Source organism: Phocoena sinus, chromosome 1, assembly GCF_008692025.1.
Source record: "Phocoena sinus isolate mPhoSin1 chromosome 1, mPhoSin1.pri, whole genome shotgun sequence".
Classification (NCBI taxonomy): domain Eukaryota; kingdom Metazoa; phylum Chordata; class Mammalia; order Artiodactyla; family Phocoenidae; genus Phocoena; species Phocoena sinus.
The window spans coordinates 67869217-67892408 of NC_045763.1; the positions used below are offsets into that span (position 1 = coordinate 67869217).

The 23192-nt window shown below is 39.8% G+C and overlaps 1 protein-coding gene across 1 annotated transcript in view; it reads right to left on the reverse strand.

Moving 5' to 3' along the window:
* Positions 1–10994: 10994 nt before the first annotated feature.
* PIGK (phosphatidylinositol glycan anchor biosynthesis class K) overlaps positions 10995–23192 on the reverse strand; it is a 141278-nt gene continuing 129080 nt past the window's right edge. Inside the window, exon 11 of the mRNA XM_032605375.1 lies at positions 10995–14672. Within this exon, the coding sequence (XP_032461266.1) occupies positions 14556–14672 (117 nt within the window). The 3' untranslated portion in view covers positions 10995–14555. The remainder of the gene's footprint in view (positions 14673–23192) is intronic.

The window sequence follows — 23192 nt, forward strand, 5'->3', positions numbered from 1 at the left end:
TGCTGGTGTGTGTGTGTGCAGTTTATTCTGTCTGTCTGTCTGTCTTCTGGCTTCTTCTTCAAGCAAGTGTCAAAACTGTTGGGCTGACATAAAAATGAGTGAAATAATGCCATTTTCAGCAACATAGATGGATCTAGAGATTATCATACTAAGTAAGAGAGAGAAGGACAAATATCATATGATATCACTTATATGTGGCACCAAAAAGAAAGATGCAAATGAACTTATTGACAAAACAGAAATAAACCCATGGACATAGAAAACAAACTTAGGGTACCAAAGGAGAAAGGAGGGGGGTGGGATTAACACATACACACTGCTATATATAAAATAGATAAGGAACAAGGACCTACTGTATAGCACAGGGAACTATACTCAAAATCTTGTAATATCCTATAATGGAAAAGAATCTGAAAAAGGATAGAATCACTTTTCTGTACACATGAAATTAATACAACATTGTAAATCAACTATACTTCAATTAAAAAAAACAACAACAACACTGTTGGACTGATTCTGGCAAGTGAAATAAAGAAGTGACTTAGCTGAGGGCAGAAAGGGGAGCTCCAGTTCTCCAACCTGACTCAACTCCAAAAGGACAGTCACTGCAAGCAGACAGCGGGCAGTGGCTGTATGCACTCGTGGTGCAAAAGGCTTGGAAGCCAGGACTGTTTGAAAACCCATCCTCTACTCCCTTCCCAGCTGTGTGCCTCTCTACCACTTTGCTAAAACCTCTGTTTTCTGTAAAACTGGGGCTCCTCTTATTGTATCTATTATACAGTGTTGTAGTAATAACTAAATAAGAATATATGAAAGGCTCCTGTCCATGATAACTCAGTCCCAGCATGGCAGGGAAGTGCTCTGAAAGTGCTCTAAGAGAAATGGGTACATATTTCTGTAGACACCCATGAGGTCAAAGTTCTTATGGCCTCCTCCACATTAGAACACCTCCCTGCCCGACTGAGTGCTTACCACTCAGTGCTTTTCCTCTCTCCTGCCCATCTTCCCCTGCTGCTAGTCTTTTAAGACTCATAACACATGTTGCCTCTGATGGAGCATTTCTTGATCTCACCATGTGGAGCTGACCTCTTCTCCCACTGTATTCTGCATAGATGTGTCTCCCAGTATTGGTTAAATATCTCACTTCTCACACTAGACTGGAGCCTCCTCAGGTTCAGGACTAGCTGGAATTCATCTCCGTATCTCCAGCATCTATCACGATGCTTGGGTCCAAGCAGAGGTGCTTGGGAAAGGAATGGAGAGAGGGTAAGAGAAGTGATTTCAGTCAACATGAAGAGGCTTCTGTCCTGCTCATAATCCATGGGTGGTAAAACACGCACATATGTGATGCAGATACAAGACAGCTGGACCCAAGGTTCTATGGGATAGGGAGGAGAGGAACTCTGTTCAGAAGGTCCCAGGGAGGTCTCTAGAGCCTGTCTGGTGAGTTAGAAATATCTTTGTTCTGTCTTGTTTATTGCAAAGTAGTTTAACCATTTGATGGGATAGACGTGTATTGAGTTATATAAGCACTGGCTTATTTTTTCCACCGAAGGGTAGTTTCTCCCCTTTTGAAAAGTAAAGTTTTCAGGAATTATTTGATCTTTATTTGAAGCCAATTAAATATTAAAGGATGTCTCCCTCCTTTGCATAAGTCAACAGAACTGAAAGTTCATTTCAGGTTAGGAGATAAAGGAGCACAGAGCTTTTGCATCAGTTCCTCTGTCTCTATGCTCACTGCTCTGTGTTCACGTTCATTTAGCTCTTGCCTGGACCGCCCTGGCCTTCCAGGGTTGCCTTTCTCCCATTCATTCTGCCAGTGCAAGATAAGTCTCATAAAGTACTCACCTCGATCAGAACCTTCTTCTGAATTCTGACTAGCTGCCAGATTTAATCCTCATTCCGTAGCCTGGATTCAGAACCCACTGTCTGCCTTTTGAGCTCTAGTCTCCTCCCTCACAGCTCCTTCACGTGTGTCCTGAAGCTCCAGCTACCTCAGGTGACTTAAGGTGGCTCCAGGCTTTGCCCAGGCTGCTCCTTGCACCTCGAGTGCTGACCCTTCCCCTGTGCCCCCATCTGTTGACAAGCCTCCCTCACCACAACTCTTTTCCCTGTTTCCACACTGCCTTCAAAGGTTCAATGGAGTAAGCACCTGCCATTGGCAGCCCAGCTTCCATTTCCCTACCTTTGGGGCGAAGGTTCCCTGTATTTTCTTTGGAAAGTCAATCTCTCCACCATTAACCATCTGGTTAGCTCTATACACAGCTCCAGGGGTAGGCCCTGACTGGCTTAAACCTACTGGCGTATCCTGTCCCTCAGACACAAGAATTGATTCAGGGATGGGAACATGACCCTATGCAGGGATACAACTCTTCCCCCCAGCTCATAATGCTTTAGAGTCTGAGACTGATAAGGCCATATTTGCTACCACAAGAAGAATCACCTTGGGAGTGAAGCCATCACAGGGGAAACAGATACGAGTGATAGATCTTAGAATGTCATTGAGTACTGGATCAAGCTGAGCCTGAAGACAAATCTCTCCTGGACATTGTTATGTAAATATTGATAAATTCTATTTTCTATTTTAGCATATTTGTGTTGGATTTTTTGTCCTTTTCAAAAAATCTGTATTCGACCTATGCTCTCCATTCATGATACCTTCTAGAAGCTCTCCTGGAGCTCTCTTCATCTGGCTCCCCCTCCCCAACTGTAAATAAACGAGACAGAATAAAGACATTTCTAACTTACCAGACAGGCTTCAAGACTGAGGCTATGTCATTCACACAATGTAAAGATTAGATTGGCACCAGGGAGCAGTAAAGTGCATTGTCAGTGCAAGGATGTTTGTAATAATTCTATCACCCTGTGGGGCATTTTCCTTGGCTGGGGTTCTCCACACTCTCATTGAGTCCGCTTGGCAGGAAGTTTGGAGATGCAAATATAGCCATATATGGCTCATAAGCCATCAATAGAACAGGAAATTAATAGGTGCTTTATATGAAGAGTCAGTATCATTTTGTAAAACTTTTCTTTCAGTTATATAGATGCACACACATGTATGTGCATCAGATCACAGTGTGAAATCTTTCTTAATGCAGATAGAAGCAAAATATTTTTGAAAACCATTGATCTGGCTCCCAGCTGAGACAATTCTATAATACAGAATACAAAAAAATAAAGATAATAGTGTATGACATTAGAGAGGGTACATATTCTGTAAAACTTTTTAGTCATATAAACACATATATGCGTAGTCACAATATGACATGTATTCTTACTGTGGGTGGTAGCCCAAAAGTTTGAGATCCACTGATTTGCTTTCAAACTGAGGCCAGAAATACTACAAAACAGTACAATTGTCTGACCTGCAGCCAGCAATGTGAAGGGAAGAAAGGAGTGTCCATGATTACCTCAGCGCTGAGAGCTATGTAGGTGGGAAATATATTTGTTGAATGATTGCTTGGCTTCGAGGCAACAGATCAGAGAGCCAAACCGAAAACAGGGCTGGCCAAGCCAGGGGTGTGTATCTTTCTAACCTGTTTCCATGCCCAACTCTTCAAGGGACTCAAGCCATGTAGACACAGGAGCCAGGAGCCTTGGAGAAAGGCTCAACCTTCTGAACTGCTTGCTACCTTTAGCTTTCAGTCTAAAGGAACCCCAAGGGATGCTCTACAAAGAACCTGAACTTGGAAAAAAAAAAAAAGAACCTGAACTTGGGAATCAAAGTTACAGACACAATCTACTGCATTTTGTGGCTGCTTGAGTATCTGCAAAATAACGATAACAAAAGCCAGGTGTCTCTTAAAAGCAGGTAATTTGCTTTAAAAAAAAAAGTTTGCTCTTCTCATGTTCTAAATTGTTCATCTCTTGTCTTCTATATTTATTTTCAGTTTGTTTTGTTCTCTAAATACTTAGCACTATATTCCTTTGACTAGTTTTAGCTTTATTTTAAACTTTTAGAATAAATTGCTTCAGCTACCGGGCTTACTCTTTATATTCCATTTAATTCTCCCCTCTATTGTTTTCACTTTAAAACATGTTTCCTTTTTCTACTTTAACTTTATTCACAACTATATCCTTGAAATTCTAAGGTTCTGATTTTAACATCTAGAATTTTAATTCTTTGATTTCATTTTCCCTAGACTTTGTAATTTCTGAGCTTCTGGTTTTGTGTTTTAGCCTGTTTAATGTATAATGTATATTCCTTTTATTTGGTTTCTCATATTTCAGCCTCAATTTTTCACCTTTGGTTTTATTGATTGATAAGTGTATTTCCTTATTTGTAATTTTAATTATTCTGTTCCTTGTATAATGTGCATTTATCAGGCTGACAAGCGACAGAAATGCAAAGCTGACTCTTAACCACTGTGCTATTCAGCCTTATTAATCTGTGAGCACTTTAATAACCAAACAAGAATATTTCCTGCAGCAGTCTGCCTCTAACATGCTTTATTCTCTTTTGATCCATCTCCTTTCCTGGCAGGGTTACAAGAAATCCTGTTGCCTGAATCTTTTCATTTCCTGTACTCATTACAAGGGGCAAGGAGAAGCTGCCTAGAGCCGGAAGAATCCAGCATTTTTAAAACGAAGTCAACGAGACCCTCGCTGAATGGCTTCCACGTGTCTGATAGGTCTGTGCATCTCCTGGGCCAGATCTGGCTGCCAGACTGTCAGGAGTTATTCCTTCCATCTGTTAACCCTCAGTGGAAGTTCAGATTTAGGAGGAGGTGTAAGAAGGGGCTCCAATCCTTTGTCCATCTCTCTGGGAGGGAGGAGGACTTTCCCTTGAACGCAGAGGCATAATCTGAACAATCTGAATGACTGTGGCCAAGAATTTCACCATTTAGTGCCATCTGCTTTCTGTGAGGAGGTATATCGGGCAAAGTGCAATCAGAAGACAGGAATCACATAGTAATTTGATCAAGGTATTTGAGCAATGGGGAATTTGCTAGTGAGAGAACTCTAAAGAATAGAGGAATGGCTGGTATCAGGAGCGGCCACCACACCTCAGGTTGAGGCAGAGGACCCAAGGGAGAAGCCACCCCTCCCAGGACTGAGATCCAGACATTGTTGGAGAGGGTGCAGCAGGGCTCATTGGATGGTGGAGACGTTCACTAAGGTGTTGTCTCAGTGGAACTTGCTGGAAAGCTGCTCTCTGGACTGCTAGGGAAAGCTATACTCACAGAGGAGCCACACCTTCGAACTTACTGAAAACTCCCCTCAAAGGGTGTGGGGAAAGTTGTCCAGAGGAGGTGCCCTTGCCAGCAGCACCCATGATGGAGATGCCCAAGGAGGTACACTATGGGAAGGTGCCCTCCATAGGTGCCCCACTGCAAAGCAGCCACAGGCAACTTGCCTGGGGCAGCAACTCATGCGGAGGTGCTTTGCTGGCTACCCTCTGCTATGAAGCTGCCCACAGGAAGGTGCTCTGTGCTGCCAACCACTGGGCACTGCAGGAAACACATGTGTGCTGGTGAATGCGCACGCACGCGTGCACACACACACAAACACACACACTACAGGAGACCTATGGGAGACACACACTGCAGGAGACCTATGGGAGGATTACACCAGGAACAGGAAGAGAAGCTCCTTCTTCTTGCAATGCCTCCCCAGCACCCTCTACTGACAAAACTTAGCATCGTGTTCACTATAATGGGGAAATTAGTCTTAAAGGGTTCAGCTGAGACAATGAATTGGTAATTGGAACAGTACAGTCCTTTGCCTGGTCAGCTCCTGCATTCACTCTTCCACACATGTGAGCTCTGTACAGCGACACAACTCTATATTTCCATCTAACAGGATGTTGTTATTCTTCTTATAAGTGAAGAAATTCTCACTCTTCACCAAAATAAGGAGATACACAGCCCCAGCTGCTGCTGTGTGCACTGCTGGCCACATTAATTACTCCTCAAATTCCATCACGGTCCCATCGAATATTTTCTTACCTAAAGATTATATTGTAAGGTTAAGCCCCTCCAACGTGCATAAAAGTGGGGGAAAAGAGAGAGAAGAGAGAGAAATAGCATACACACACAAACATGTAACAGGCAAAGAGAAAATACACAAAACTACTACATTTCAGCAGTTGGCCATGGGCCATAGTTGATACCTATGGCTTCCTACCTTCCCCTACCTATTGCGTACTTCCCTTGCTCTCAGCCAGAAGCTGAGATGGTCAGTTCATTATCTGGTGGAGTGACCCAAACCTTCATTCAGAAGAGTGAGTCCTCAATCATCCTGCCTTTTTATGATTGTTTTGGGTTTCCATTAACCTTTGCTATTGGTCATGGAACTAGTAAGAGGCACCCTAGAAAATCCTCTTGCCACTTAGTTGTTCTTGCCTTTAGTGTAGCAGCTACTCAACTTCCCTTTGGTAACTGGGATCAATCACTCCAGCCAGTAGAGTAACTCCTTATTTTTGGCATGTTGGTTCAGTGATATAAAAAGCCCCAAATGGCCAGGTGGCAATCCTCTCTTCAAATTCAATAGAACCACTGTTATATCCCTTGAGGAAAGTATTCTTCTCTTTGCACCTAAGACCACCATACTAGCAAAGCTCAAAGTTGCCAGGACAGGAAGCAAAGGTTCTGGAAATGTACTGTTAGGTGTAATAGTGAGAGGAGTTGCTCACATTTCCACTCTTGTTCCCAGTTTTATGCATTCTGGCTATGGGGGAAATAATGCCATGCAATGGTCTCTGATTTAAAGTCTATAGATAAGAGTTCCCTCTTTTCAGAGTGTTTTGTCCTATGGGGTATGTGGTAAGTTTGATTAATTTCATGGGCATAAGCTCGCTGCCACACTTAGCTGCTGTGAAATGAGTTCCTTGATCTGACTCAATACTGTGCAGAATGCCATGAGGGTGGATAAGGATTTCTGTGAGTTCATAGATGGTTGATGCTGGCGAAAGCTTTAAGAGCAGGAAATGCAAATCCATACTCAGAAGATGCATCTATTGCAGTGCAAATGAATTTCTGCCCACTCTATGATGGTCAATATAATCAACCTACTACCAGTCAGCCGACTGGCCCCCTCCTGGGGAATGGAGGCATCAACCTGGTTACTGCCTGAGTTTTAATGAAGGTTTCTGCTACTGGTAGATTAGGCTGTCAGCTGAGGCATTAGCCAGATCAGCCTTGGTAAGGAGAAATCCAGCCTGCTGAGCCCCTGCATAGTCTCCATCCCACACAACGACTTTTCTTCATGGGCCCACTGGCAAGCACTGGAATGTCTGGCAAAAGAGGCTAACTGACACCCACAGAGCATGTCATTTCACCCACCTGATTATTAGGAGCCTCGTGTGTAGTAAATGGTGTGGTGAACATTTACATGGGCCACAGATATCTTCACTATCTGTGCCCATCTAGAGAAGATTCAGAATATAAAATAAGAAAAAGAAAATAGAAAAGGAAGAGCCGGGCAATGAGGTGTGATGAAATATGGTAAGTTCAGTTTGGGGTACACTAAGTTTGAGATTCCTGTGTTTTCAGGTAGAAGGGGGTGCTTCTGGAACTCAAGAGAGATCCTGGGATATACAAATTTGGCTGCCCAGTGCTGTAGAGGTAATAGCGGAAACCACAGGTGGGGATGAAAAGATTCAGGGACAGTGTTAAATTTGAAGAGTGCGAGGACAGAACTCTGCAGAACATCCGGGGTGCGCTGTCAAAGAGAAGCACTTGTTGGAGACTGAAAAGGAGAGGCCAAGTGAAGAAAACCTGGGGAGACAGCAGTACCACAAGGCAGAGGAGAAAATGTTTCTAAAACCGGGAGTAATCAACAATTATTACATATTAAGGAGAGATTTAAAAAGAAAAAGATACAGCCAGTAAAATTCCATCTGATTTGGCAAATAGATCATTGATATCAGTAAGAAAATAGTTTCAGGCGAATGGTGGGAGCAGAAGATAGATTCACAGAAAGGTTCACAAATGAATACAAGGCAAGGAAGCCAAGTTAGAGAATGTCGCTCATTCATTCAAAATAATAAGCTACAGAATGAAGTAGAAAAGAGCTCTATATAGCATTTCTATATTAGCATTTAAAGGGGGACATAGAATTTTGAGGAGTCTTTCAGATGAGAAAGCTTGAACATCTTACAAAATGTAAGGGAAAGCACTTCTATGCAAAGGGAGGTTGCAGGGCAAGAAGAAAGGTGAGTTGATGAGTAAGCAATATCCCAGAAGAAGGATGGGGTCAATAACTCAATCTCTAAGACCAAAGGGGTTGGGGTAGGAATGGGTGGTGGGGGGGGGGAAAGAGAGGCAAATTTGTAGAGGTAGAGAAGGAAGTTAAGCTAGTTCACTTCCCCCATTTTAATTTTCAGATTACAAAGCAAAATCTTCTGACGATAAGGAAGTCTGAGTTGGTGGAACAGGACTGAAGAAAAATTACAATTCCGAAAGAGCAATAATGGGAAAAGGAGGGAAAACAAGAGAAATCTAATCTGATTGCTCAAATTTAATTTCCTTCTTGAAGTCTTCTCTGTTCCCCTGAGAATAAATACAATATGAACAATGCATCTCTTTAGCAATTAAAGTTAGAAGTTTCTTTTTAAACCTCCTATTCTATAGCTCTTACATGGCACTTGTCATTTTCTGCTATACAGTTATTTCATCCTTTCACATGTGTCTCAAGAATTGATTTGTAATTCTTGAAAAAAGAATTCTGTTTCTTTGTAATCTCTCCTAGCATCTACTAAAGTGGGTAGGTATTAACACAGTGTTTCAGTAACTATCCCTGTACAACAAACCATCCTGAACATACTGAGGTAAAAATAACAATTTTTTTCACATTATTATCTCTCACGGTTCTGGGAGTGAACCAGAACTGGGTGGCTCTCACTTGCGGGTCTCTCCCGTGGTTGCCATCAGGAAACATCTGGAGGCTCTCTCCCCCATGTGTCTGGAAGTTGATGTTGGCTATTGGCTGGGACCTTGCCAAGGTAATAGCCAAAATAAACATGCCTGGCTTCTCCAAGTGGCTTGGGTTTCCTCAGGGCACGGTGGCTGGGTTCCAAGAGAAGTATCCTGAGAAAGAGAGCCAGGCAGATGCTGTATTACCTTTTATGGCCTAGCCTTGAAGTCATGCAGTATTATTCCGCCACATTCTATTTATTAGAATTAAGTCACTAAGGCCAGCCTATATTCAGGGAATGGGAATTTAGACTCACACTCCTGATGACAGTCGTGTCAAAGAAACTGCAGACACTACATACAGTAAGTGCTAATTAGATGCCCATTTAAGCATTCAACATTTTGAAAAAGCCTCAGAAGGAAAAAAAAATGAGAACGAGAGTGGTCTACAGCCTTAAAAGGTCTAATAGAGTCAAGAATAATGCTAAAGAGTGGATAACCAACAAGGACCTAGTGTATAGCACAGGGAAATCTGCTCAATATTATGTAACAACCTAAATGGGAGAAGAATTTGAAGAAGAATAGATACGTGTATATGTATAACTGAATCACTTTGCTGTACACCTGAAACTAACAGAACATTGTTAATCAACTATACTCCAATATAAAATAAAAAGTTAAGAAAAAGAATGTTAAAGAGTCAATTAACCCATAAAATATGCTACCCATGGCTGTTTGTTTTACAAGTGAGTATTTGCAATCTTTTACAACCTCCTTTTTAAGAGATAAAATTGAGCTAGTTAGTAGAAGGTGTAGATCAGTGCCTCTCCTACTTTCACGTGCATGTGAATTACCTGGGGATCTTGTACAATGCAGATTCTGGTGCAGCAGGTCTAGGGTGGGGCCTAACATTCTGCATTTCTAGCGAGCTCCAGGGTCATGCTGCAGCTCCACAGACCACCCACTGAATAGCAAGTTAGTAGAAAGTAGTAGTAAGGGTGACTGCCTGGCTCCTGTGATCTCTCCCTTCTCTGGGAGGGACCCTAGTAGACAGGAGTTTGCCACCAGAGGTCCTTATGTGCTTATAGGATTAACAAGGTTAATCAGTTCGTCCCCAAGACTTTCAGAACTGGAAATAAAGGAAGAAAGTAACTTTCCTCTCTCTTGTGATGAAGCACAGGATATCAGGCTCTAGAGTCACCAGTCACGTGAGAAAGCCAGTAAGAAAGCCAAAAGGAGACATGCAGAGAAGAATATCCAGGTGCCATGCCAGCCCCTGGTGAAGCTCACACCAGACCCCCTTCCCGCAAGTTTGTAAGATATCCTAATATTCTCCAGCAAATTCCTTTTTTGGCCTAAATTTTTTCTAGTTGGCTTTCTATCATTTGAAACTTTAGAAGTTCTGACTAACATGGTTGGGGGGAGAGGAGGAGGTCTTCTCCTGGAAATGCAGTACCCAGTGTGACAGAGGAATAAAGAGAAATTCAGACAGGGTAATTATCCAGACATCTGGGGCCTGGGGTGAGGCTAGACTGCCCAATAATCATGCTATATTTGTTTCCAAGAGAGTGGATAAGTCATAGAGAGAAGATAATAAAAACCTAAGGCTGAGGGAAGATGGAGAAAAGCCTCAGCCTATCTAAAATGGAAAAACCGAAAAGAGAGGGAAGAGAACCTGTGGATTGAAACTGTCGGACAGCGTTGAAAGTGAAAAGAAACTGTTACCTCAAAATGACAACTGCTGAAAACCAAAGGGGACAGGACAGCCCAGGAGCACCAAGGCTAATGGTTCTTTAAAGAGTAACCTGAGTGGAGGTTAAAAACAAGAGCTAGGTAGAGCCCTGCCCAGCAAAGAACAAAAGGCTGAACCTCTCCCATGTGCCAGGTATTGTATGATGTGCTTTACATTTATGACCTTATTTAATGACCCCGAAGAAAGTGACCTACATTGCTACTGCCAGCTGTCCCTGAGATTCTAGCACAGTCAGAGCTGGTACTTCCATCATGAGAAGAGGGTCATATCATATGAGCCCGGTAAACTCTGGGTATATACATCGGGCACATCTGAAAGTCCTCTCAAGTCTCTGAGGCTGCAAGCAGCCCAAGTGAAACAAGAATGACAGTGACCACCTTTCCAAGTGTGGAGTAAACGAATTTTTAATAATGAGTTTCTTGGTCACACCTTCATCTATATCAATCCCGTCATTCAAGGGTCTACTCAGTTAATTTATAACAAATATTTCATAGCACATTTCCGAAACAGTAAAATTTTGCACTAAAAGGAAGAAGACCGGTTATTACTAAGGTGTATTGTCCATGAACTGAAAGACTTTCACATTTACGCATCAGGTACATGAGCAGGTAATGCACTCATGCACTCAGGCAGGAAATGTGACAGTGAAGTAATGGGGCTGATTCCATAAAGTGAAATGGAGACTGATCTCATTTTACAGCCATACCTTGTGGTATGTTTATAAAATGTTTCTTTCATAAGTTAAAACAGTATATCTGCTATAGATGAATTTAATTTTGGTAAAATCAATGAAAAGAAGTTCTATGTTAATGCAACATTTATTGTAAACGTTCCAGAAACACATAAGTCAAAATTTCAAATTATGATTCCCACAGTAACTGTAACTCTGCTGTACAACATACATGAGGTAAGAAATGTTGTCAACATATACCATAGTAGAAAATACTCAGTAAGCAGAAACAAGATGAGTTATGCTTGTTGTGGGAATCATCATTTTCAACTAGCTGAGGATATATAAAAATTGAAACCATAAATGCATGCATTATTTTTTGTATTTAATTCCAATTTTTCTTGATCCAATTTAATCAGCTTTGCTTCCAAACCACATTTCCCTTTCATAAACTGTAAATGAATGTCTTTCATAATTTTAAAATCCACATCATTTGGTTTCTTTTTCTCACGCAGGCTGCCTTTGCAGAACGGCATCATTATGCCCTGTCCCTCCCCCAAAAGGTCAGGACATGTCTGCTGGGATCCATTTATCTATATTCCTTATCTCCCTGAAGGGACAAGGAATATAGAAGACACTGCAGGGGAGGAGAAAAAGAACACCGAAGAGAATGGGAATCACACTGAGTAGCTTAGAAAGGTAAATAAGTGGGACCCTGGCACCATTAACTTCCCCATTGGTATCTTCCTAGGCAGAAAAAAGAAAAACACCACCACCAAATATTCACAATTTCCAAAGTGTGTAGTCATATCATTAGCTCATCTGATCCTTATGATAACACTGTGAGAAAGGCAAAAGGAAAACACCTTTCAGTTGTTCAGCTCTTTGTGGCTCAAGGAAAATATATTTAGGATGTGCTTTTACGTTATCATTTAAAGTCTGGGCCATTTAATTACACTTACGATATTACCCAGTTAACATATGCAGAGGATTTACTTATTACTGAAGGCAGAATATACTTTATGTAAAAAGATTATGGCTATGAGCTAAACCTTTAACATATTTCAAGCTTTTTGCTTTAACTATATTCTGAAAATTCAATAATGAAACAGAAAGAAATAATTGCCCTATGAAATTTGTCTGGAATAAAATTAATACTGTATATTATACCCAGTATTACTTTTCCCAGTTTGGTTTTAACTAAGAAGGGCACCTTCTACAATCTCTGAAGAGGAATCCTTTTACTTTCCAGTAGTCTTTACCATCAGGGTATGTTTCATTATACTCAAACTAAATGACTTTGGCTCAAGAACAATCATATTTCCTTTACTACTCTAAGTAGCTCCCGGCCAACAGAGTGTCCATGACCTTATGTAAGTGTTTACATGGTCAACCTTTTTTTGTCTCTTAGCACTACTACAATCCAGCTATTCGAATTTAAGTTTGTTTTTCCCCCTTTCTATGTACAAAAAGATGCTTCTCCGTATAATCAGATAAAAATTGTCCTTCTTCTTTTATCTAGTGCAGCAATAAAAAGATCAATTAAAATGAAGATTCAGAGCTGGCAAAAAGCCTCAATGTCATTTGTTCTGATCTGAGAGATAACACAGTTAATCCTTTGCCTGTGAAAAGCATGACCATTTTGCATATAATTAAAGGGTAATATTTTAAGTGCTAAAAGGAAAACAGAGTCTAAGGACTATTAATTTTAAGAGGTTTTATTGTAGAGGAACGGTTGTCTTCTGAATGTTTCCTACAATTTACAAAACATATCTTCATAGTGAATAAAGATTAGCACGAAGTTCCTGGATAAAACAGATAAAATACAAAAAAGTATCCCATGGGACATGAATACTCAACTTTCACTTTTTTTTACCGCTTATGTGTGAAAAAGCAATATCTGGGGCTGATAGCAAAGCACAATCTCAATACCATTTACAGTTACGAGATAGATATGAAGATGGCTGGCAAGATGAAAAAAATCAGTGATGGGGATATAAGCTCTTGCATCTTGTCAGAGACCAGAAAAGAGCTTACTGCCTTATGTGATACATCAGTCAGACACGAAGGAAGGGCCACAAGTATGAATTTTTCCTACAGCCCATCCGTTTTACGGGATTGTCCCAGAAAAAGTGTAGATCCAGCCAGTGGGCAAGGTTTACCTTAAACAGAATGAAACAACATCTCTTTCAGCGTGGAAACAGAAGAAGAGGTGATCAATTCTAGAGGAGCACAGAATGCTTAGAAATGAAAAATGATTAGGTTTGTTTCTCTTGAGCAATCAGTATGTGAAATTCCCCAAGATCTTAAATTTTCCAGATAAACTGACAGTAAATAAGGTCCTGGAGACTGTCAGTACCACAGATTAAGAAACTGATTATTCATATCTACTTATCATTTTAGCTGCAGAATTCCAAGAATAGCTGACAAAATATTAACACATTAAAGAATGAACCAAAAGAAAATTTGGGGAACAAAGTAAGTGGTCTAATTATAGCAGAATGCTAAATAACTTACTGTACATTCATGAAATGGATAGTGTGCAGCCATTCACGTGTTCTTGAAGAATATGCAAGGAGAGGGAAGGGGTTGACAACATACTGCAAAATGACAAGTAAGGTTACAAAATGGTATGTTCTATATGCTCTCTATTTTAGAAAAAAAGTATGAAAAAGACTGGGAGAACATATACAAAAATACTAACAAAAGTTTCCCTTGCTAGTGAGAATTTAATGTCTTCACATTTTTTTTCTTTTCCAAATGAAAAGGGGATAAAACAAGGGGAAATTCTTATTTTCAAAAAGAGTCAGTGAGTGTATTCTGATCTCTTTGTCCCAATATTCTAATAATACAAAATGAAAAACAAATATATTTAGTGTCATTTAGCACTTGCATTAACAATTATTTCTGAGTTATAAAACCAATAGTTCTTTCAAATTTAGCTTCCTTATACTTTCTGCCAAATCACACAAGAGCAATGCATTTTAAAAAATATATTGACATGCCGCATAGCACAGGGATATCAGCTCGGTGCTTTGTGACCGCCTGGAGGGGTGGGATAGGGAGGGTGGGAGGGAGACGCAAGAGGGAAGATATATGGGAACATAAGTATATGTATAACTGATCCACTTTGTTATAAAGCAGAAACTAACACACCATTGTAAAGCAATTTTACTCCAATAAAGATATTAAAAAAAATATATATATATATATATAGACATGAACTTTTATCCAAGATTGTAGTCTTCCATGTAGTGTTCTTCATACATCATCGCATCTAGAAAATGAACTTCATATGCTTGATTCCATAAGTTTTGAAGAAAACCATGATAATGAGTGCCCACAATCCCAGAATAAAACCCCCAGGAGGATGCCAATCTTTCAGCTTTGGTTTCTGCAAAACAAGGATGACATTATAAATTTAACAACAGGTAAATAAGTCAACAAATAAATAAAGATAAAATAAATACTGATGGAAAATAGGAAATTCACAGGTTGTACTTTCAGGGGGAGTAATTTAGACAAATTAAATGTACTGTCAGCCTTCCCTATCTGCAGGTTCCACACACAGATTCAACCAAATATGGAATGAAAATATTGGGGAAAAAAATTCCAGAAAGTTCCAAAAAGCAATTTTAAATTTGACACATACCAGAAACTATTTACACAGGTTTTACATTATATTTACAACTATTTACATAGCGCTTACATTGTATTAGGTATTATAAGTAATCTAGAGATGATTTAAAGTGTCTAGGGAGGACGTCTTAGGTTATATGTGAACACTACACCATTTTATATAAGGGACTTGAGCATCCACGGACTTTGGTATCTGCAGGGGTCCTGGAACCAGTCCTGGAGGACTGTATTTGGAAAGCAACAATGGTAAAGACTTGAAACAGGGTAAATATCTCAAAGTGGTTCTTAAAAAGATCAGTTTCAAATGACATTTTGTTCCCTCAGAGGGGCCTTCCTTGACTACCCTATCCAACATGTCTTTTCACCCAAGTTATTCAGTAGCCTAACAGTCCTTTTTCACTTTGAATTTATATAGTCATTAGTTTGTTTTACTTGTCTCTCCTATTAGAGGATGACTGTCTATGAGGGTCATCTTGTTATAGTCCTAGCACCTACCTGCCACAGTGCCTGGCATATAGGAGACACTACATTATACTGAGTAAGTTGGTGGAACAACAATGCTACCTGATTCCATTTATTCAGATATTCAACAAATATTTGGGGGGGCCAGTGAGTTTGGTCATATTACTCCCTCGAGGTAGAATGCTCCTTATTCTATTCTTCCTATTCAAAGTTCACTAACTCAAATGCCAACTCCTCCAGATTTTCCTGGATGATAAATTCTTTTCTTTGAATCTGTAGCCCCTTCTACTTTTACTCCTACCTACTATTAGAGTTACCTTTATCATTTATCTCCCTGAAAACTTCCAGGGACAAGGTCTGGCTGAGTCCATTTTACATGCCCTTCTCCATTCCTTACCCTTCAACATCCAGCCAAGTGTCTTGTGTGTTTCTTTGGCCAGCAAAGAAAGGCAGACCAGTCTTCCCCATTTAGTTGTCATTTCAACAGCTACATTATGACCCTGAAACTGAAGGTCTGTGACTATGATCTCTTTATGAGTTCTACTTCCTGAATTACTAGCCAAGATTGTAAGGACAGTTATAAGAATCCTATTTTAGAATAGACAAAAGTGAAAAGAAACTGTAATCTGAAATTTGCTTTAGTCACCATGTAAACTAGATCCCAGAAAGGCTCATAAATCTCTTAGAGGTTTCCACATCTTATACTTTGGTTTTTCCCCTACATAAGCAGGACACCTAATGCTTGCTCTTCACTCAATCCTCAAATCATCACATGGAAAGGAAGGAAGGAGGGAGGGAGGCTGTTATCATTTCTTGTCAGGATTACTGAAATAGTTTCCTAACTAGTTTCTCTTCCTCCAAGGTTCCCTCTTTTCCATCTGTCAACCGTAGCGCTGCTAGACACAACTTTCCAAAATACAAATATATATCTGTATAATATATACTTGCCATACATAATGTATGCATTTAGGTAATGTTTGTCTTGAGCATATATTACTTTTGTTATTTAAGAAATTAAATAAATAATTTACAAACCAAGGCGTGTTGTGGTGTGGTTCAAAGAGCATGGGATTTAGCATCATCTGCCTTGGATTCAAAGTTTAGTTTTAATGCTTAAAGCCTGCCAAGCCACTACGCCACTCTGAATTTCTGAATCTGTAAAATTAGGGCATAGTAACACATACCGCCTAGGAATGAATAAATGCGTAGTTACTGCAATGATGTAGTTTTGAAAACGTATCCTATAATTACACGTTCCTACCTAGAAAAGTAATAATATGAAACTCAAAGTACTTTTTAGATGACTTTCATCTGTGTTTGCCAGTTATGAGGAAGAACGTTTGAAAAAAATATGATTTTTAAAATTTTAATTTGTATAACTTTCATCAATTCAAAATTAACTTATCAAACTAACAGAAGAGAAATCCACCTTAATATTTTCATCTGGATCAATAATGCTAGAGTTTTAGGAGTTTTTAATCAAATGCTTAATATGAACTGAACTGACAATGTTGTTTACAGTGGTTACATTCCACTCTCACTGCCATGTCTACTCTCACCCTCCACCACTCATTCCAGAAAACTCCCCAAACACCCCAAGGATTAAGCCCAATGTTTCCTCATGTTACTTTCTACTCAAGTCTACAATGGCTTCTGATCATGTGTGATGACGATGATGACAAAAGTACCTTCCCTCTAGTATCTTACAAGATGATAAGCTCAGTGGTTCTCAAACCATTTCAGATGGTTTATAAGCTCTTGGAACGTTGTGCAACATTGTGAAAAATCTTAATTCCAGTGGAAAATCTACAATAATTAATATAAAACATAGTTATATTAAAGATAGGTAATGTAAGTATCATAAGCATGTGACATGAAAAAACAAGTGAGTGAACTAAACATGATTAACTATTGCTCAGTTTTTGTCCTGTTTATTTTCTACTAGTCAAACATTGGTAGTTCATACCATTACGTCTTAAACTTAGCAGCCAGAAATAGTTGCCAGAGATAAGACAACTAGAGCTCCTTTAGAAGTAACTATCATTTCCTCAAAGATAGCTATTTCGATCTGTTATTCCAAAAACTGTTTCAGAGAATTCTGGAGGCACTGCTTCCTGATCCTTCAGCCAAACATGTCCCACATTTAGACCACTGATGCCCAGGAGAGGACAAGAGAGAAAAGCAAAGTGCTAGAGCTGTGGTTTGCCAACAGCAAACTTTGAAGGCAATAATGGAGGACTAGGAAATATATGTTATTACTCCAAAATTATTATGGAGTGATGTATTTATTCATATTACAACACTGTACAAGCTAACAAAAGTAGCAAATCTCACCCTTTAAAAAACTATTATTTGTGGTTGCTATATTTTTTATTGGATATTCATTACATATATCTGATTAACAAAAAATGGAAAATGAATTATTAATTAAATACAGTTTGGACTCTTAGCTTAGCATGGCATCCACGTAGAGACCTGCCAGTGCAGCTGCTGCCATCTTCTCAGGAAAGGCACAGAAAAAGGCACAGAAAGAGACAAGAGTTCACTCTACCAAAATTAATTTAACCTCTGATAAGAACCCTCAATTTCACTATCTGTAAGTCCAGAAACCAGGTCTAGAAACAAATTAATGGTGGGCCAGTTTTCTGAATAGTACACAGGGTACAAAGGATTGCTTTGCTCTGTGAAACACAGTAATTCTGTCAGCTGAGAAAGGGACTTTAGCTCTCTCCCTTTTTCTGCCTGCTGTTTAAGAAAAGCAGTGTTGCCGTAGTAGAGGATGGCTTTATGAGGCAGCCAGAGTAGTGCAACTCATTCCCAACTGACCAGTGGCACACTTCTTTCTACATCCATTTAAGTACAATTCCTAGTAAAGAGCATGTGAGAAGGTAGGGTTTACTGCATCTAAGAATGGTTTACTGCATCTGAGAAGGCTCAATATCCAAATGAAAATTTCTGCAAATAAGGGAAAATACAGGAAAAATTCTTTTAATAACATATGTTAAGAAATATGGTTTTTCCACATACTTCACCTTTTTAAACTGTCCAAAAACCAGGCATACATAGCATGGTGGCAGATGATCCTAGTTTAGTTTAGCAAAACCGCATTTGATGACTGGTTGCCAGTCACTGGGGAATGTCTAACAACTATTCTTCAGATGAGGATCTGAAAAGGCATTCAAATCTAAGTAGACAGTGAGAAACGTCCACATGCTCTGTTGGCAAATACTAACAGAACTCTAACAAAAAGGGAAAAAAACATGATGAGGTCCATGAGTAAAAATACTCCCACACATGAAGAAGAAATATCCTGAAGACAGAGAGAACATATCTCTGAATAGATTTAATAAAGAACAAAAAGATAATTTTAGAAAAATTTTATTTGACATGGACTTGAATAAAAATGCACAAGAAGCCAAAACCAAATGAATAGTATAAAGAGAAAAATGGTACAAGGACAATAGGTTGAGATAAAAAGGGCACTGATACAATTTGTAACAGCAAAATTAAAATCTATATTGACAACAAAGATAGTGTCTGAAGCACATCTCTGAGTCCTTCATTCACCAAACTGTGGTAGACTGATGGCAAAAAATATGGTCCCAATTCCCCATATTTCCCTGTGTCCATACCCTTTGGAATATGTTGCTTTATGGCAGCTCTCATCAAGAGGTAGACTCTATGTCCTTCCTCTGTGAATGAGCTGGCCTTGTGACTTCTTTTGGCCAACAGAACGGAACAAAAGCAACAGTGTCCTAATTCCAACGCTAGCTTCAAGAGGCCTTCTTTGCCTGCTTCTGCTCTCTCTTAGACCTCTGCTACCACCATGACAAAAAACCTAGGCAAGGATTCTGGAGGTACAGACACCATATGGAGAAGAAGTCAAGTCTTCCAGTCAGCAACTAGCCAACTTCCAGAAGCAGAATCGCCTAACCAACCCAACGTTGACCACAGACTCAGGAGGGAGCCCAGCTAAGAACAGAATTGCCCAGCTAAACTCAGCCTAAATTGCCAACCTTCAGAATTATGAGCCAAATAAATGGTTGATGCTCTAAGCTACTAAGTTTTGGAGTGGTTTGTTATCCATCAAAAGCTATGGAATATATCCACTGAGGTGACAATCAATATAGAAGGAAAAACCCTGATCCTTTATTATCATAAGAAAATAGAGTTTCCACCTACATACTTGTAGCTTCAGGTTTCTGCAACAGTGGTATATATAAAAACAGTATGAAGGGCAGCTAAGCAACTCCTTGTTGACCATGAATTTTGTTGAAGTGAGGGAGGTCTGTCAAGATAATCCCCTTGGGTCCTCCTAGAATAAGAAATCCAGCCCCATTCACTCATCTGGGCTAAATTTCACAAAGTAATGACTTCAACAAACACCTGTCACGCCTGAACAGTATGTATAGCCAGACTCTGTAGAAGTCATGCTATAGTGTCTTCTAGAGGTAAATTTTGTGAATGTTCTTTGCTACCCATCCCTCACTTTAAGGGAGCTGCAGTTATGCTCACTTCTAGCTCTCTCGTAGTCTTCTTGGAAAGAGGCTGACTCCACTTGCCACCATGCTAGGAATTGCTCCAGAGGAGATAAAGTGGGGGAATCTAGAGGCTAACTCACCTCACTGCTCTCTAGCCCTTTCCCCTCCAAACTACAAGCATTTTTTTTTTAACCCTGTTTTATTTATTTTAAATTTATTTTTGGCTGTGTTGGGTCTTCATTGCTGTGCGCACGCTTTCTCTAGTTGCGGCAAGCGGGGGCTACTCTTCCTTGAGGTGCGCAGGCTTCTCATTGCGGTGGCTTCTCTTGTTGTGAAGCGCGCAGGCTTCAGTAGCTGTGGAGCGTGGGCTCAGTAGATGTGGCGCATGGGCTTAGTTGCTCCACGGCACGTGGGATCTTCCCAGTCCAGGGCTCGAACCCGTGTCCCCTGCATTGGCAGGCGGATTCCTAACCACTGCACCACCAGGTAAGTCCCTGAAATCTCTATCTCAAGTCTAGTTCCTTTCCTTTTGAAGTTAGTTAGCAATTAGTATTAATCAGATGTTGCCCCCCCACCCAACCCTCTGCTAGAGAAATGAATATCTCCCAGAATCTTGATGTATCTTACACGTGGTAAATTTGCAAAGCAATTAATCTAATCCAGGATAACTAAAGATGATTTGTTTTTAACTATAATTTTATTTTCAATAGAAAGTTGACCACTGTTTTCTTTGTGTGATAAAAATACCCACTATTAATATTATTAGTTAATATCACTCTGTAATTTCCAGCCAATCCAGATATAACTTCATGGAAGAAGTAAATTTTCATATTTGCAGATTTTATAATTAGATACAAACAAACTCTACAAATCAACTCAGAATTATTGAGAATAAAGAGTTCAGATTTAAGATAAATATTAAAAAAAATACCCTTCCAATGTGCCAGTAAAAATGAATCGGGGACTTCCCTGGTGGCGCAGTGGTTGAGAGTCCGCCTGCCGATGCAGGGGACACGGGTTCGTGCCCCCGGTCCGGGAAGATCCCACATGCCGCAGAGTGGCTGGGCCCGTGAGCCATGACTGCTGAGCCTGCGCGTCCGGAGCCTGTGCTCCGCAACGGGAGAGGCCACAACAGTGAGAGGCTCCCATACCGCCAAAAAAAAAAAAAAAAAAGAATCGGAAAACGGAATAGAAAAAAAATCAATTCACAATAGCAGTAAAAAACATAAAATATCCAGGAATACCCACAGCACAAGATGTATGGTAAAAATCTGCATTACTCTATAGAGGGGTAAACAGTCCCAAATATCAAAAAGGATATGATAAAGCTAATCTATAATGCTGTTCTGATGCAAAATAGAAAAGATCAATGAAACAGAACAGAGAGTAGGCAATCAGCCCAGTATCCACGAATTTGTTATATCATAAAAGAACTATCACAAATCAATGGGCAAGGAAATATTCTTACTGGTGCTCTAGCAATGGATTAACATTAAAAAAAAAAATCAGTTTTGTTTCTAACCCAACACTATAAATCAAAATACACTTCACATGGTTAAGAATTAGATGTAAAAATATTAGATGTAAAAAAAATTTTTTAATTACTTTTGTAAACTGGCACCCAGGGATCCATCACAATGGTAGCTACTTTAATGGTACCAGTGGAGAGTAGTTACAAAGGAGCTCATTGTGGAGAGCAGAACACATGAGTCAAAGGGCCTGCAAGCTAAGGGACTGTCAGGTGGGTGGCTACTCAGGAAGGACTTCTTGGATGAGCTGGCCCTTGAACAAGGTGTCATATCTGAGTTGATGGAGAGGAGGAGACAACACCCAAACAGTGGCACATGGAGCAAAGTCACGGTTATGAGAAAAGCCAGGCAGTGGGAAAAGAGTGATGCTCCAGCCTAGCTAGCAGGGGGAAGGTGACAGAAGGAGATCTGCATCTGCTTTGTTCACTGCCAAACCCCCTGGTGCTTAGGGAACCCTGATGAAACAAACGATGCAGTTTGGGAATAGCAAGCATCAGGGCCAGGAGGTTCACTCTGTGAATGTCCAGTTGCATGCTGGGATTTGAGACAATGCGATGCCTCTGGGAGTTTACCCAGCAACCACCCACAGGTGAATATGGTAAAAGGAGATCAAATGTAGGAGAATCTACACAGTAAAGGGAGTTATAAGTCTAAAAGCAATAAATAGAAATAAAAAGAAAAGGCAGAGAGAGTTTTAAAAGAACTTTTTGAAAGATCTGTATTTTACAAAGTGTATAAATCAAATTAAAAGGCAAATACACGGGAAAATATGACAGAAAGGGGAATAAATTCAGTACTTGAAGATCTCCCAAAAATCAGTAAAAGACACATGGATATATCAACAAATGTTACAGGGAAATGGAAATTCTCACAAAATAATAATTACAGATGGCTAATAAACACTTGAAAAAATACAATTTTTTGATCATAAAAACAAGTTAAAAGTAATATATTAACTATTTCTTCCTCTTTCGGGAGAGCACAGGCTCCAGACGCGCAGGCTCAGTGGCCATGGCCCACGGGCCCAGCCACTCCGTGGCATGTGGGACCCTCCCGGACCGGGGCACGAACCCGTGGCCCCTGCATCGGCAGGAGGACTCTCAACCACTGCGCCACCAGGGAAGCCCTCTTCCTCTTTTTAAAACTAAGCTAGTAAATGTTAATAAGGATGGTCAACTTTTCAGGGAAAGTAATCTATTTACATGTTCAGAAGTCTTTGAAATGTTCATATTTTTTCATTCCTAGAATCTGTTACAGTCCTAGCTAGAATCCATAGTAAGGAATTCAGAAATGCTGACAAAGGTTTTGCAAAAAGATTTTCTTACCACTGTTATTTACATAATAAAAACAGGAAACTATATAATGAGAAATACTGTACATCCACATAATTAGTCATCAAAAATGTTTTCAATTTTAATGATTTGGAAAGACGCTTATACTGTAATAAGAAAATAAAAGATGCAAATTGAGTATGAAATATGATCTTTATTTCTATAGCAATATTCAAAGAAAGGAAATATGCTAAAGTCTGAATAGTGTTTCTCTGGGGGAAGGAGGATTAGAGGTAGTTTCAAACTCTTCTCTATACTTATCTATACTTTTGAAGATATTTTCTACAATGGACATTTATTTATTTAATTATTTTTATGGGGTAAGGGGAATATAGAGGAAAAACTTTTATTAAAAGAGTCCACCTAGAAGAATCTTCATATATTCATCTTTTACAAATTAGGAGATGTTCTGCAATGATACCGTTTAGTACTTGATATCCTACTTTAAGAAAAAGTAATGTGAATAGCATGA